The sequence below is a fragment of the Pseudorca crassidens genome, chromosome 11 (assembly GCF_039906515.1).
Source record: "Pseudorca crassidens isolate mPseCra1 chromosome 11, mPseCra1.hap1, whole genome shotgun sequence".
Classification (NCBI taxonomy): Eukaryota; Metazoa; Chordata; class Mammalia; order Artiodactyla; family Delphinidae; genus Pseudorca; species Pseudorca crassidens.
In genome coordinates, this window is record NC_090306.1 from 44,033,240 (window position 1) to 44,051,080 (window position 17,841).

The 17,841-nt window shown below is 37.1% G+C and overlaps 1 protein-coding gene across 6 annotated transcripts in view; it reads left to right on the plus strand.

Moving 5' to 3' along the window:
- Positions 1–17,149, plus strand: part of LARP4 (La ribonucleoprotein 4) — a 66,482-nt gene extending 49,333 nt beyond the window's left edge. For all 6 annotated transcript variants that reach the window (XM_067696513.1, XM_067696512.1, XM_067696511.1 and 3 more), the window contains 6 exons: positions 3,791–4,000; positions 4,648–4,696; positions 7,243–7,404; positions 11,130–11,254; positions 11,370–11,538; positions 12,687–17,149. In XM_067696513.1, the coding sequence (XP_067552614.1) occupies positions 3,791–4,000; positions 4,648–4,696; positions 7,243–7,404; positions 11,130–11,254; positions 11,370–11,538; positions 12,687–13,025 (1,054 nt within the window). In that variant the 3' untranslated portion in view covers positions 13,026–17,149. The remainder of the gene's footprint in view (positions 1–3,790; positions 4,001–4,647; positions 4,697–7,242; positions 7,405–11,129; positions 11,255–11,369; positions 11,539–12,686) is intronic.
- The last annotated feature ends 692 nt before the right edge of the window (positions 17,150–17,841 follow it).

Sequence of the window (17,841 nt, forward strand, 5' to 3'; positions counted from 1 at the left end):
TTGGGTCTTCAGTTGCTGTGCGCAGGTTTTCTCTAGTTGCGGCAAACGGGGACTACTCTTCGTTGTGGTGCACAGGCTTCTCATTGAGTGGCTTCTCTTGTTGCAGAGCACGGGCTCTAGGCGCGTGGGCTTCAGTAGTTGTGGCACTCGGGCTCAGTAGTTGTGGAGCACAGGCTTAGTTGCTCTGCGGCGTGTGGGATCTTCCCGGACCAGGGCACGAACCCGTGTCCCCTGCATTGGCTACAGGATTCTTAACCACTGCACCACCAGGGAAGCCATGTACTCACTTTAACTGACACAATTGGTTAAAGCATTTGAATATCTTTTTTTTTTTTCCCTGCCTTGCGGCCTGTGGGATCTTAGTTCCCTGACTGAGTTCCCCAGATCAAACCCCGGGCCCACGGCAGTGAAAGCACCAGGTCCTAACCACTGGACTGCCAGGGGATTCCCTGAAGATCATTTTTAAGTGTACAGAAAATTTTACTACATATACACATTCTTAATTGCTTTATGAAGTTTCGAATGAGAACTCTTCATATTGTAAGAATAAAGGATTCTTTATAAACAAAAGATTACTTGTGCTCTTGTAGATGACCCTTAGTTTGGTGATACAGTAATAACAGCAAAATTGAAGTATTGCTAGGACATATGAGTAGAAGTACAGTGAGCTTTAAAAACACACACTGTCCTCTAACCTCCATCCTGTTGTTCCAAAAAGATTATTTAATTTCCATGTGCACACAGAGACAGTAATGTTTAAATCTGGAAAGACGTTTGTTATGATGTAGTTTTAATTCATTTTACAGATGAATTGAAGAAAGTGAAAGTTGAAGAGGATGAATACCTTGCTAGGGTTACATGGCTTTTCATCATCAGCAGACCTGAGATTAGCACATTTTCTTTTCTTCTACTATAGCTAGTAAAGTTTTTTTCTTAAAAATAATTGAGTTAGTGGGCTTCCCTGGTGGCGCAGTGGTTGGGAGTCCGCCTGCCGATGCAGGGGACACGGGTTTGTGCCCCGGTCCGGGAGGATCCCACATGCCGCGGAGCAGCTGAGCCCGTGAGCCATGGCCGCTGAGCCTGCACGTCCGGAGCCGGTGCTCCGCAACGGGAGAGGCCACAACAGTGAGAGGCCCGCGAACCCCCCAAAATAATAATAATAATAATTGAGTTAATACAAATGACAGTTTATAACTTCCCTTGTGAGGAGATACAGATTTCTCATGATTAGAAATAGTAGCTTTGTAAAAATATGTATCTGTTGATTTCACGTTTCTTTGAAGAGGTAAATTTTGCTTTAAACAGTTACGTCTACGTGAAGTAGATGTCTTGGTTATAAGAGACTAAAAACAATTTTTAATAACAACAAAAAGTATTGGTGTTTGCAAATGCTTGACTTAAAAATACATTAAGTGGGCTTATGGTGTTCCTTTATTGTCACTTGAGAGCACTGCTGTGCTTTCAAGAGGTAAAAAAAGAGATAAAAATACAATAAGAGGTAAAAATACAATAAGAAAGCCAAGAATGACAGTCAAGTCATTCTTGCTTTTTTAAAAAAGTATATTTATTTATTTACTTACTTGGTTGGTTGGTTGGTTGAATGGATGGATGGATGGATGGACCCAGTCTTAGTTTTGGGAGGTGGGCTCCTTGGTTGCAGGAGGTGGGCGCCTTAGTTGCGGCATGCATGTGGGATCCAGTACCCTGAGGAGGGATCGATACTAAGCCCCCTGCATTGGGAGCGCAGGGTCTTAACCACTGCGCCACCAGGGAAGTCCCAAGTCATTCTTGCTTATAAGGATATATATCTGGTTTTGAAGATACAGGATAGGTTTAGTATAATTTTGCTTGTTATTCAAAACTACTTGTGTACATTTTTTTGCGTTTGTTTGACCAATACAGGTTGTTAATTTTTAGTCACAGAAATAATACACGAATACTTCCTTATAAAAATGCAGATATTGCAGATGAACTAGAACCTTTTGACCACCAACCCAAATCCTTGCTTCCTTCTTACTTCTAAGAAGTGACCACTGCCAGGCCTTTATTTTTATTTATTTAAGTTATCAGTCAAGAGCAGTTTATTACATTAACCTTGTAACAGCCCAGTGATGATCACTAGACCTACTGAGAGAGAATAGGACTAACTTTCAGAAGTCTGGGCAATTTTCTACTTTTCATACTTTATCTTTCTGTCATTTTCCTTCTTCCTTTACATCTTTTATCACTTCTTTCTTTCATCATCCTTTTTTCTTTTGCCAAGACTGCGATTGTTAAGTCCCTCTCTGTGAAGGGTAAGATTATGAGATCTGAGGGCTGTTAAACCTAATAATTTGTTTACTGGGTGTATTGAAATGCAATGAGAGAATTTCAGTGAGTGATAGTTTCTGAACAGATACATAAACAGCAATATCTACCTCATGAGGTCGTTTTCAGATATGATGGATAATGTAAATTAGTTTGTGTTAGTTGACATACTGTAAATTTCATTGCTATTCAGAAACTATTTTGTAACGCATAAGTAATTATCTGGAAAAGTATTGTATATGAGACTTAGCCCAACATTATAGCCTAATTTTTATGTTTAAGTTTTAGTAGTAGTAATCTAATTTGTTATACTCTCCAAAGAGTTAGTAGGATAGCTGGAGATGCTATTGGAATTAATGTTTAATTGTTCATAATTATGAGGTTTAAAATCCCTATGCAAAGAACCAGGAATTTACAGTGTGTTATTAATATTATAAATTTGTAACTATGAAAATAGACTGTAAAAAAATGGAGTATATAAAGTTCAAGCAAGGGGCTAAATAGAAATCTAATACTTCCTTTTTTAATCTCCTGTAGAGCCAGGGTCCTCAGTTTCTTGGGCTTACTTTAGATGTTTTCACTATTGATTAAACTGCATCCTCTCTCCTTTACCCTGCCTTAGCTTCATCTGCTTACAAATTGTTAAGAGAGTTGGGTACTTATACCCATCATCCAAGATAAAAGCTACTTTTGTTAGATGTAGGTGGTTTTTGTTTTTGTTTTGTTTTGCTTTGTCTTTGGTTTGGTTTGTTTTTTTGTTTTTTACCAGATTCCATACCTTAATTCATGAAGTCATGCCAGGCTATTAGTTGCGTTATATTTTTCTAGTTTTTTGGTCTCACATCTTTGTTGGATCTTTGAACAACTGATTTCATTTGGAGAGGGATGCTTAGTAGGAAGCTGGGATTTTAATATATTCCACTGTTCCTTACTTTAAAAAAAAATTATCAGTCCCCTAAAGAGTTTTTTTAGACTTTTCCCCCAATTCCCCCATATGAAAATTTAATACTAGAGATTATTGTATATCTATTTGTGTAGTGTATGCCAGTTCTTACTCCCTTTGTGGGTATTGTTGCCCCATTGAGAATGTATGGCATAGACTCAATAAGCTTCCAGCCTGGCTGATTTAGATGTGTCAGAACTGCAGTTCGTGTTAAAGAAATTAGCTAAAATCCTAGTTATATCCTAAATTTGGGGGTAGAAGTAGCCTTATCTTGAAGAACTTTGGATCACCTCCCAAATCTCTCCAAACAGCTTTTTTTTAATGTAAAAATTCTTTGCCTTTTAAAAATAATATGTCTGAGACATTAAAGGGTTTACATTTTTACAACACAATGCTTCTGTGTCCAACCCAGTTTATGGAAAATCAGAATACAGCAGAAGGCAATTTTTAACTTGGCCTGTTAAGAGTCTCTACCATTAAGAGAAAATATTTTCCATTTTAATTTATCCTTTCACATATATGGTCTTATATTTCTTATAGTGTGAAGCCTCATTTTAGGTCAAGTGGTTCAGAACACTCAACAGAGGGCTCTGTGTCATTGGGGGATGGACCATTGAACAGATCTGGTTCAAGGAACTTTCCAACTGAACGACATAACCCTACAGTAACAGGGCACCAGGAGCAAAGCTACCTTCCAAAAGAGACTCCCACTTTGCAGATGGAACAGAATGGGGACTATGGTAGGGGCAGGTAAGGAAATATGGTAATAAATATGGAAATAAGGTATATGAAAATTCTTTAATCATAATATGAATGTTTGAAGACCACGATCTAGTGATTTTTAAATTTAATTATTGGTATATAGTTATGCTAAATAAATACTTTATTCATGTAATATGTGTTACTAGTTTTTCATAATTAAGAAATTCAGAATGCCCATATAGCTCTGAGTCAGAGGTTTATAAAAGTTATTCTGAAGTTCTTTACAGTTCACTAAGGAAAGATTAGCTTAGAAAGATAAGATTCCATCTGCATCATAGTTTTAATTTCTAGCAACATCTAAACTGTGGGAATGGGGTTATATGTTATCTACCCTTCCTAAACAAAACAAAAAAAATGAACCCTAATATGCTTCTGATTTGGAGGGAGCACTGCTAATAAAAATGGGCCCAGCTTACTTAGTGGTGGTGGTGGTAGTAGGTGAAGTTTTTGGTAGATTAGCTCAGGATCTCTTCAGAAGAAAATATATCTTTTAATAATAAAGGAGATTTAGGAAGTATAGATACTTAAAATAGAAGTTCACCCATCTTTGATAGAATGTATACATTTGAAGAAACTTATGAGTTGTCCCTCCCACCTGCTTCCCCACCCCCACTCCCTTTTGTCATTGTTTAAAGGAGAACTCTCTTCAGAGGTCGAAGACGTCGGGAAGATGAAAGGATCCCAGTAAGTTTTTTGTTTTTTTTAACCTTTAATTACATACGTTCAATTTTTTTTTTTTCTTCTGTGATTTACTATGGCGTTGACTTCTGGTATATCTTTCCGGGTTTTTGTTTTATTGATTATAATATTGATTATAATTAGAGCCTGTTCTTACCCTGAAATATCCGCCATCATCACTACCCCTCACCCTTAAAGCACACATATAGTTAGAGCTTTGACCTGTGTTGCTCACTTTTAAAAAAAATTACTTGAATACCTAATCTGTTCACATGGTTTAAAATAAAATATATGAAAATATTCCATGGAAAGTTTAATTATTGCTTTATTAATGGAAATTTAAAGAGGTTCAATCTTTTGATTGTACAATGCTGCCACAGACAGTGCAATGATAACCTCATACAACCATCACTTCCTATGTGTGCAGTAGTATCTGAAGGAGAATCCCTAGAAGTGGGATTTCTGAGTCACAGTTCAGTAAGTTGCTGCCTAATGGCTTTCTATAGGGGTTGTGCTGATTTTCACTCTTTGAAAAAAAGTTTCTGTTTATCCATAAGCCTTACAAGGTATATGATTTTTTGCCAGTCTGGTAGCATATGTGATTCACTTTTAAAGCTCTGTTGGATGGTGTTGGAAACTGTTATACTATTTATTAATTGTTACTTGGGGGCAGTTTTCTACCTAGTGCTGATTCTTATGTTTGCCAATCCTGTAAAACCACTTCGAGATTTTTAAAAAAATTTTTATAGTTCTAAGCAGGTTCTTATTTGAATCCTCACTTACCTAGCTTCAAATTATTCATATTTTTTTTGTGTGTGTGGTTTGTTCATGGTGAATGTTTCCCATTTCTTAACTGTGGTCAAAAGGAGTTGAGGAATAAAAATAGTACAGGAAGACATGGAGGTCTGAAGAAAACCCTGCCTGGAATTTACATTTATATCATAAATGTGAAATATAATACTCACTTTACATGTATAAGTAGTGAATTATATACGTATTTAATAGTATACTATATAGTGTACATATACATATAAGTATACGGATATCACATGTTTAAGCAGTGAAAAGGTACAGATTTTCAAAGAAGAAAAATATTGCATTATAACAAAAAGAATAGTCCTTGGGGCAAACTGTGAACCTTTTAAAAGTGTTGGGTTTTCATTTATAGCTTTCTATACCATGGCAGCCTTGAGACTTTAGGCAACACCTTTTTTAGGATACCATTGTAGCAGTCTATGTGAATCCTCAAGTGGCCCTGAACAATTGAGGAGAGGAGAGATTAGGTTAGAGGTCTGTTTAATATGTTGAAAATACCTGGATTGAGGACTGAAGAGTAGGACTGAAGAAACAGGAGACCGGCATGCTTCTTATTAGTACAAAGGGCAGGGTGGGGGTACCCTTGTGCAGTGAGGAGATCTTAGCTAGAGGTACAATTTAGAATTTGTAAGCTTACATGTAGTAATTAAAGTTACAAGAGTAGATGAGATCATGCAGGGGACTCTCAGTAGAGTAAGTGATTTTAAAAAGGACCGAGAATGGAACTTGAGGAACATAGTAGCTGTGGGGCTGAAAAATGTGATTATTCATTTTGTTGTTTGAAGTATCCAAGAGAAATCCAAGTGGAGATAGCTAATAGGCAAATTGATATCTGGGTTTCAGGCAAAGATCTGGTCTGAAAATATTTAAAGCGTACAGCCTAGTGAGTTTTGGTAAATTTTCAGAGTTGTGCAGCCAAAAATTCACCAAAAAGTGAAAAAGATTGTTTTAAGAGTTGTTTGCATGTAGGTAGTAGTTGAAGCTGTGGATAATGGATATCACACAGGGAGAGTATGGAAAGGGAGAAAGAGTGGCAATCATATAGAAACCAAAACCATCCAAAGAGGTGGTCAGGGGGAGAAGAGCACATGCTTGTTAGATCTGAGAATGAAGGAAAAGAGGTATCAGAAGCTAATGGAAGAATGAGCTCCCACCGGAAAGAATGTTTACCATGCCAAATGCTAGAGTGAGGTCAGAAAAAAAAGTCTGTCAGATTTTGCATTGTGGAAGAAGGCATTGGTGACTTGTCAAAGCAATTTTAGTGGTGCGGTGAGGGAGTAGAGAAGAAGATACAAGTGAGAGGCTTGTCAGAGGGTATAGAGAGTGGTAGGTGGAGGAGAAAGATGAAAAGATTTTCAAGGAAGGATATTGTTTTCCCTTGAGACTATAAAAGGAGAAAAAATAATGGCAAATTTAGATAGTGTAGGGGTTTTTGTGTTTATTTTTGTTATGGAAGAGGGTATAGCAAATTTAGAAAGCAAAGAATAGTGGAGATTGATTAGAAGGTTTAAAGAGTGTGGCAGAGTTTGCAAAAGAACCAATAGAAGGAGCTGACTAAAGATAGGTCAGATTGATCAATACTAATGAGAACTAAAATGAGAATCCAGGAATTTATAGAGGAACAGTTCTCTTCATTAGGTGGAGTTTGGTTTGTTTCTTAGAGCTTTCAGCTTCTGTGGTACAGGATTAGAGAATGAGATGAGCATGTAACCTGTTTTTTGATTTGTGTCTTTTAGAGACCCCATCCTTCAACAGCTGAAGCAAAGGCTCCAACACCAAAGTTTGACTTATTAGCCTCAAACTTTCCTCCTTTACCTGGAAGTTCATCAAGAACGCCAGGTGAACTTGTTTTGGAGAGTAGGTTGTCTGATGTTGTTAAAGGTGTCTGCAAAGAAAAGGTAAACACTGAAGCATCCAATCTTTATCTTATGGGACCAATCTTTTGCCTTTGTTTTCAGGGTTATTTAACAGTTTATTTGCACTCAATGTTTATTTCTATCATAGTGTTTATTCATGAGTTTTTAGCATACTCTGAGTATTACGAAAAGATTTGTGATAAAGCTACACAAGGTCAATAAAATGTTTCTTCACCTTTGCCTGTCTTTGTATCAGTCAACCCAGCTTGGTAGAACTAATTTATGAAAGGTGAATGGAAAGTGTCATTTCCACTTAAGTGCATATATCGATAATTAAGTGATAACGCGAATGAATTCTAAGCTACTCTGGTAAACTCAGTCTTCCAAATAAATGGAGAGTTGATGTCAAAAGGTTGGGATGACCCATCCTACAATGTTTTTTTAAGTGTAGACCTCTTTATATGCTAAATCCTCATGCCCCACAAATTTTTCTCATTTTCTACCTTTTGTTTCTAATTCAGCTTCATTTTCAAGGGTACATGTACATAGTATATCTAGGCTTATAATGAAAAATAGTAGTCCCCTGCTACCACTTTCAACTCTAGCTTTTTCTCCTGACATTTATCCCTGTATATCTAATTAACATGTTTATACTGCTCCTTCTTAGATTTTTCAGTTTTAGACGTTGTCTATTAACTTTACATTCTAGAAGCTGAGGGATTAGCTCTCTTAAACCAATATACTTTTCTCATCCTCTCAATATATTGTACTTCATCATATCTATGCTGCCATCAATTACAAGATGCCCCATTATTTTGGTGTCACTAAGAAAGTAAAAGACACTGCCAGTTAGACTAGGCTATGCCATCATTTGTATGTCACATCTCAATATTGCATCATTTTTTTCCATAACTGAGGCTTATGGTATATTATTATTATGTCTCCTTTCTTATACTCTGCACAGCTGTGTTCCTGGGACTTCACTGTCATCCTGGGAATTTTCTTTACTCTTCTTTGGTGGATCCCTTCTTTTTCTTACTCTTGTATGACTTTCCCAAATTATGGTGGGTCACATCTTCCCAGGCTTCCTGTATAAGGTTTTTAGTATAAATTTCTTGAGATCTTGCATTCTGAAATGTTCTTCTGTTCTCACACTTGATCAGTAGCTTATCTCTGTAGAATTCTCTATTAGAAATCATTTTCCCTCAGAATTTTGAAGGTATTTCACTGTCTTCCCTTGTTAAAAAAATTATGCAATTTTGTAATTGTTTCACCACTTCTAAGACCTTCCCCCCCCCCTCCCCGATACACGGGCCTCTCACTGTTGTGGCCTCTCCCGTTGCGGAGCACAGGCTGCGGACGTGCAGGCTCAGCGGCCATGGCTCACGGGCCCAGCTGCTCCGCAGCATGTGGGATCCTCCCGGACCGGGGCACAAACCCGTGTCCCCTGCATCAGCAGGTGGACTCTCAACCACTGCGCCACCAGGGAAGCCCCTAAGACCTTTTTTTTAAAAAAAAAATTATTATTATTACATTTTCCCCATGAAAGTCAGGCTGTGTTATAATTAAAAAACTATTGTAGTTTTAGTGGCAGTGTTTTTTCTTAGTATATAAAATAATGGTGTGTTTTAAAGTTGATGGCTTCTGAGATTTGGTGAGGTGTGATACACAGACACATTTATTTGTTTGTTTGTTTGTTTATGGCTGCATTGGGTTTTTGTTGCTGTGCACAGGCTTTCTCTAGTTGCGGCGAGCAGGGGCTATTCTTCATTGCGGTGTGCAGCCTTCTTATCGTAGTGGCTTCTCTTGTTGCGGAGCACGGGCTCTAGGCACGCAGGCTCAGTAGTTATGGTGCACGGGCTTAGTTACTCCACAGTATGTGGGATCTTCCCGGACCAGGGCTCGAACCCGTGTGCCCTGCATTGGCAGGCGGATTCTTAACCACTGCGCCACCAGGGAAGTCCCCACAGATACATTTTTTTTTTTTTTTTTCTTTTTTGTGGTACGTGGGCCTCTCATTGCTGTGGCCTCTCCCGCTGCGGAGCACAGGCTCCGGATGCGCAGGCTCAGCGGCCATGGCTCACGGGCCCAGCCGCTTCGCGGCATACGGGATCTTCCCAGACCGGGGCACGAACCTGCGTCCCCTGCGTCGGCAGGCAGACTCTCAACCACTGTGCCACCAGGGAAGCCCCCCATAGATACATTTTTAAAGAATAATAATAAAGTGTACTTCTTATAATTCCAACCCACAAATATGGGATGAACACTTAATTTGATATTGGACCTTGTATGTTGAACCTCTGATTTTCTTGTTTGGTTTTTCTAATTTTTATCTTTGTACCTGTCTGTATTTTCTACAGAGTTATCCTGAATGTTACCTTTTAAACCTATTGAAATTTTAAAACATTTTAATCCCATACCCCTAAAAACCTATTGAAATTTTTATTTTGTCGGTCGATTTTAATTTCTAGGGCTCTTTCTTTTTTTTTTTTTTTTGGTACGCTGGCCTCTCACTGTTGTGGCCTCTCCCATTGCGGAGCACAGGCTGCGGACGCGCAGGCTCAGCGGCCATGGCTCACGGGCCCAGCTGCTCCGCGGCATGTGGGATCCTCCCAGACCGGGGCACAAACCCGTGTCCCCTGCATCGGCAGGCGGACTCTCAACCACTGCGCCACCAGGGAAGCCCTAGGGCTCTTTCTTGATATTCGTTTTTTACTTGTGGTAAAATGAACATAACATAAAATTTATCATCTTAACCATGTTAAGCATGTACAGTTAAGTAGTGTTAAATGCATTCACATTGTTGTGCAACCAGTCTCCAGAACTGTTTTTATCTTGCAAAACTAAAATGGTTTACCGATTAAATAGCAGCTCACATTCCCCCACTTCTCTCAGGCCCTGGCAACCACCATTCTGCTTTGTCTCTGAAATTGACTGCTCTAGGTATCTCATATAAGTGGAATCAAACAGTATTTGTCTTTTTGTGACTGTCTTATTTCACTTAGCATAATGTCCTCAAGGGTCATTCTTTGTCATAGTGTGTATCAGTACTTCATTCCTTTCATTGTGCAATAATATTCCACTGGATAGTTACACCACATTTTGTTTATCCACTCACCAGCTGAATATTTAGCTTGTTCTCACTTTTTGGCTATTATGAATAATGTTATTGTGAACATTTGTGTATAAGTTTTTGTATAGACGTGTTTCCTCTTGGGTTTATAACTAAGCAGAATTGCTGGGTCATATGGTAACTCTATATTTAACTTTTTGAGGAGCTGCCAGACTTTTTTTTTTTTTTTTTGTGGTACGCGGGCCTCTCACTGTTGTGGCCTCTCCTGTTGCGGAGCGCAGGCTCAGCGGCCATGGCGCACGGGCCCAGCTGCTCCACGGCATGTGGGATCATCCCGGACCGGGCCACGAACCCGTTTCCCCTGCATCAGCAGGCGGACTCTCAACCACTGCGCCACCAGGGAATCCCCATGCCAGACTGTTTTTGCAAAGTGGCTGCATCATTTTACATTTCCACCCTCAATGTATGAGAGTCCCAATATCTACATACCATCACTAACATTCATTATTGTCTGTCTTACTGATTATAGCTATCCTAGTGAGTGTGAAACGGTTTCTCATTGTGGGTTTGATTTGCATTTCCCTAATGGACAGTTATGTTGAGCTTTTCATGCATGTGCTTATTGGCCATTTGTTTATCTTCTTTGGAGAAGTATCTATATAAGTTCAATTTTGAAATATGTTTCCACTTTAAGGATAAGGAAGAGTTGAGAGTTAGTTGCCCAGTGACTGCAGAGGATGAACAGACAGACTGCACCTCTGCCCAGCAACTCAGTATGAGCACCAGTCCTCCATGTACAGCTGAGCTTTCTGCATTAAGGTACAATTTCAAAGTAGATGATCTTTCACATTAAGATTACTTTTTCTTCTGATCATTTCTCAGGTGTTTCTTTGTGCTCTATACTAAGCCTAATGTCAAGTTCTTTTTTCCATAGCACAACTCAGCAAGAAAAGGATCTAATAGAGGATTCAACTGTTCAAAAAGATGTTCCCAACCAGACAACTATACCAGTTTCTTCCCCGAGTACTGCAAAGCCATCGAGAACAAATACTGCTTCACCATGTAATAGTAACATAAGTGCAGCTGTAGCTGTGGCCCTACAGGTAACTTGATGAATTTAGTTTAGCGAGAATAAAACAATAGGTTAAATAATGAGAAATTTTATTTTTCACATAACTCTGCTAGAGCAGAGTCATTTGGAAATAGCCCAATTGGGGCTGGTTGCCCGCATTGAAAAAGGAATTTAAAGTCACTCTGAAGAAATTGGAAATTTTAGCCTTGTTGAGGGAATGAAGAAATTACTGTTTATTCTGTTTCTTTTGATTGCTTTATTTCCAATCAGATTGTGGTTAAGTGAAGCTTCCTTCTCATTATGATGTCTGTACCTTTTTTTGGGCTAGGGTATAGAGGCTTTGAGGCTCTTGAAATTCTTTTTTGTATAATGCTTAACAAATCTATGAAACCCATGAGGAGCCACTGCCATTTTTATTCAATTTCCAGAATCATTTTTATAATTTGAAAGATATAGAAAAGCAGGGGAAAAAAAGCCACAGAATTTACCTATAAGTCTTTCATTCATTGATATAACTAGTGCATTTTTGGTACAGCTCTTTTTTTTTCCAGGTTAAGAACATTTTATCTTGTCTTTTAATAATAACGATGATAATAATAGAATAGCACCTACCACTTATGAAATGCCTACTATATGCTAGGACCAGTACTAAAGACTTTTTTTATGCTTTAGCCCATTCTCACAGCATCCCTATTCTCCTCCTTTTCAGATGAGGTAATTAAGAGTTTATATTATTGGTTTCCAACTGCTCTGCTGAGATTCTTGTATCTCTCTTAGGGTTCTTTGTAGTCAGGGAAGAGAGAATGGAACCATTTTATTTCATCATGTGGATGTACCATTATTAATTTAATCTGTTCTTCCTTGTTAGCCATTTAGGTTTCCAGGTTTTTTTGCATCATTATAAACATTGCTGACTTGTATATCCTTCAAATAAATATCTCAAGTGAAATTATTGTATCATACATAAATTGCTAAGACTTTTTAATTATATTCAACAAATTTTATTTTTAAAGATTGTACCTGTACACTTTAATAGCAGTGTATAAGAGACTGCCTAGTGCCCTTTCCTACAAGATAACTTACTGATTTCTTGTGGTTAACACTATTCTTTCTGTACTTCATTATTTAGAGAATATGTATGTACCATAAATGTTTTTGTTTCTTATCTTTACTTCAAAGGAACCTCGGAAGCTAAGTTATGCTGAAGTGTGCCAGAAGCCCCCTAAAGAGCCATCTCCAGTTCTTGTGCAGCCACTGCGAGAACTTCGCTCCAATGCAGTATCTCCCACCAAAAATGAAGAGAATGGAGCTCCTGAGAAGTCCTTCGAGAAACAACATGAGAAGCCAGAAGCAAGGGCTAGTAAGGATTACTCTGGCTTCCGAGGCAATGCCATTCCCAGGGGAGCAGCTGGAAAAATCAGGGAACAGAGACGCCAGTTTGGCCATAGGGCTATACCTCAGGGAGTGACTCGACGTAATGGCAAAGAGCAATACGTGCCACCCAGATCACCAAAGTAAACAAAAACAAAAAAACTGTTCAGAAACTTCTCTCTCTTCCCATTAAACTTGAGCCTGGCTATATTGAACTGTTTTGGAGGGGAGGGCGTGGCCAGGAAGGAAACAAGAGAAAGTACATCCTTAAATCATTATGGATTTTGGAGTTGTGAGCTATAGAATCCCAAAATCCATCTCTAAAGCGATTTTAAAATGCTGGAGGATTCCAATCAGTATAAATATATATATATATGTATACATATATAAAAATATAATTTTTCTATTTTTGTTTTTGATTTTAATTTGCAGAGATCTTCTGCCTGGAATCAATTTTGAGGGTTCAGATTTAGCTTGGGAGAAAAACACATTATACATCCTTCAGTATAGGAGATGAGGGAGTGAGAGAAAATATTTTTTGAAGAAACATTTCTGTAAAATTAGAAATTACTTTTTTTAATCTATTTAAAGTTTGGCTTGGAGAATGCCATTTCTGCCTATATGGCCTTGTGTTGCAAAACAGATCAGTGGCTGGGGGTGACTGTTGTGGTGTGAGTGTGTGCAAGTATGATTGAAGCCAAATCTGTTGTCATGTTAGTAAATGATTTGAAAACTGAATGTAATACTTGAGTAGATTTTTTTTTTCCCAGTTTGAAATTTAGTCTGTCTTTTTGACCTTACTAATATTTCATTCAACAAGCTGTTAAACTCTGATTGTACTTGGGGATGTGACTACCAATCAGTTTGATACTCAAGGAAAGAATGGGGGTTATTTGAAAAATTAAAATTTTGTGTTATATCTGAGGGGGTGGGTCAAATGGAGCTCAGAGGTTTAAGCTGCCCTGTGATTTTTCTTCCCCCCCCAAAATAGGAAACGATTTCTTTTTTTTTGTTACTTTCTTCATTACTCTGTTCTTTGATTATCCACCCCCCAAAGCAAAATAACCAATCACCTACAGAATTGTATGTTTCTAGCTGCCTCGCTCAGTCTAGTCAAATCATATAACTGTTCTAAATTTCTGACTTGAACATTAAAGTATTTTACTCTTCTGGTCATGTATTTAGAACTTTAGATCCCAGAATGATAGGGCAGACCGACCCTACAGTAATTTATTTGTGTTAGTGTTAAAGATGAAACATTGTAGCTGACTCTTAAAGTGTTAAATAGTATAGATGTAAAAAGAAATTTCTTTTTAAAGGTTTAATTTGGGGACAACCTTTTCTGTTTACAATGTATTTATCACCTTCCTTCTTTCCCTTTCTCAAAAAAAAAAAAAAAGCAGTTTGGAATTCACAGAAACAGAACCAGCAAGTCACAAAATTTTTGAGTTGAGGTTAGAAAGATAGTTAAAATTAACATATAATTTCTCAGTGAATAAAGTTGTAGCTCTCACATTAAATAGGCAAGTTTACATGCTGGTGTTTAGAAAATGGCTAAAAAATTAAAAACCATGTTGCATTAATCTGTTTTAAGTCATACCATTTTCAGAGTTCTATGTAAGGTGGGGTTTTGTTTTCTTTTTAGGGATAGTTTGTGATAGTAATAACTGTCCCTTATGTTAGTGAATTACATATGTACAAATTGAAACTGTAAATTGTGAACACTGGAAAGCACCATTGTGACATAGAGTAAACATCTTAGTAATATATTAAAATGAATGTAAATGAGGGTTAAAATTACATTACTGTGAAACTCATCTTCCAACTCTAAGTTAAACTTTGGAGATTTGTATTAGTAGGTAACTGTTCAGAGCTTTGAAAACACCGCACATTTCTGTACAAGCCAGAATTATCATTTCTTTGTAACTTATTATTCAGCTTGGCAATTGCTTTTGATTTGGTGGATTGATAACATGATATATTTAAGCAGTTTGAAACTATTCATTTCTACTCACTATTTTCTACTAAATGAAACATACCATAAAACTACCTGTGCTGAAATTTGGGGGAAGTTTAGGTCCTTTAAAAAAAAAAAGTATTAATAATCACTGACTACATCTATGATAAAAGTGCTTATTTTGGTTTACTTAGATAATGCTGCAGCTGGTGGAAATGATAAACGTTTAAAGTGTTAACACTCTGTGAATGTATTGGATTTAAGAGAATAAACATTTTACAAAAATCGCTTGGTAAGGATTATAAACTTAATTATTGCACTTAGATGAAACAATACTTTTTTTTTTTTTACAATGTGTCACAGAAATAGGCCTATATTACTTGTATCCTTGTATGACTTGCTGTTAGTCTACCCAACTTCTAAAAACTAAATGTTCTAATTGATACACAAGAAAAGAGTTCTTTTTCAAGAAAGCAAGTGTGTTCTTGCTTTTTCCCAGAAGGTGTTATTGAAAGTAGAAATTTAAAGACATGACCATTTTTAAATTTCATATTAAATATAATGTTTTTCAGTTAATTTGCCTCATTACAGCTAATAGTTCCCATTTTGATGGGATGTATAGGGAAGAATAATGTGTGGGTGTATGTGTGTGTGTGTGTGTGTATATATATATATATATAATATATATATTCACAATATGTATTTAGCATTTATTTTATTATATCAGATTTAAGGTTTGTATCTAAATGATGCCTGTGAGTTGTGTGAAACTGATGGCTTTTTTGTCCAGCATTACTCTGTAACTGATGAGGGTCGGGCATTCATTGTAGTTTAACTATTTATTTGGTTCTTTAGAACGAGGAATTTAAATGTCAAGTTGTTCTCTTCATCCTTATGACTTAACGTGTCCTTGGGTTGTTGGAGGGTAAAAGTAGATACAAATGATCCTGAGTGTATGGTTCAGTGATCTTCTGCCATACTTCTTAAATGCATGAGAACAAGAGTCACACAAGTTCATCACCTTGCACTTCACAGAGAAGGTATATAGATAGAGATATGGCAAAACCTGCCTCCATTTTCTATCCAGATAATTAAGGTTTTCATGGTATCTAGGCCTGTCTTTAATCTGAGTAATTTCATTTTTGCAAATATAGACACTGGCATTCAAAGGAATGATCCATCTAAATTTTTTTCAACTGGATTTTGGAAGAAGATAAGATCTTTCAGTGATATGGTTTTATTGTTCTTATCATCTTATGTGCTCTATTTGCATGTGATCAGATGACATGCAGATTTATTTATTTTTGGTTTCTAAAATTACGGTATCTTGAATATTGTTGTACATTCCTTTTTCTTTTTAAATACCAGGTTGGCTTTGGAGAAGGCGTAATGAGGGAGTATTAGCATCTGCTGGAGCAGAGACTAATATTTAAAAGTTACTGAACACTTTATAGTTTTATTAGTTATGGCCTTAAATATTTAGTCTTTTGGCTTAAATGTCCATTGGTTTTACTTTGATACAGTTGAGCAGCACTGGGGTTAAGTCTGTTATTTATGTTGGCCATGTATATTAACCATATTTTAAAAGTACTGTTTTGTTTTTACAGGAAGGGTAAAATGCGAAAGAGGAGTTTTTGTAAATTCTTAACTACAGTGTACGGTGTTCTTTCCTAAGTTTTTATATTTCCTTACAATTTGGTGGCCATTAATTTAACTTTGGGCTTTTTGGTGTATGCTAATTTAGTCTGAGATTTCAAGAAGATACATAGACATTTCAGTCCTCATTAATTGAGGACATTTTAAGAAGTTGAAAGAGAATTTGTTTTCAAGTTGAGAGTGTATTCTTTTTTAAATTCCACCTAATTATTAAATAGTTTCAATTTTATTTTTAAAAGCTGTGAATTGTTGAGTAGACGGTTCCTGAAAGTATGAGTGAGATATCAACAGGCTGTGTATACAATGAAATGGTTTTATTTTCAGTTTTGAAGCACAAAACACTGATTAGTGTAAGAAACAATCCACATCATTATTGGGTTTTGTTTTTTGCCTGATTCAGGTGTGAGTGATATCTCTTAAATGTTCGGGGTTGGGAGTCAGAACCAGTTATCTGGCTTCTCTTGTCCATTGCTTAGGTTTGTTCTTGTTGTCAAAACCACTCCCCCCCCCCCCCCCCCCCCGCAAATGGTGTGACACATGCTCATGCATATTATGTTATAATGAGTACATCGTTGTATTTGTATTTTTGTTTTCAACATTGCCAAGGTGCTATGGGAAATTAACACAAAATTAGAAAAAATAAAATTATTAAAAAGCAGGACTGGTTTCCTTTTCTCCAGGTGGCTTATCTCTAAATGGCTACTTGTATTTACTTTCTGATTAGCTTTTATGTTGCCCACTCTCTAGTTCTATTCTGGTTTCAGCTATTATTTTGTTTTTGGGAGCGGGGTATGGATTGTGTGATATTTCATCTGCACAGTGAGGGTAGAGAGCTAGAAGATTCAGCTCTGTGATTCTGGGGTTTTCTTAAATTCTTTTAGTGTCAGAAGCAGTTATTGAAGGGGAGAAAAATCACAGGGCAATGTGCAGCTTAAGGGTTTGCCTTCGTGGGTCAGATTATGGCCTGATTTGAGTGTGTAAATTCTGGGTCTTTAAACTTCTGTTTCCAAGAGAAAGCCCCTTGGTTACCTTTACCTTTTCAACCACATCTTTGATTGCAAACCCTAGAGCTAAAGGGTTTGGGGGAGCTTTTTAAGGGAAGGTTTACTGGGAAATTTAAGTGAGTCTTTTAATCTTTTTTTAAACTATGATAACGGCAAAAATGGAAAAGCTGAGCAATCTCTGGCTTTTTTTAACAGCTGGTATCTGCAAATTAATGTGACAGCTCAACTTTTATTGAATATAGCATTGCTAAAAAACCCTGAAGTGTTACATAGCTGTTATGCCACAGTTTATTCTTGAATAGTAGAAATCTAGGTCTTTTAAAATATAGGCTAATTTCAAATTAGA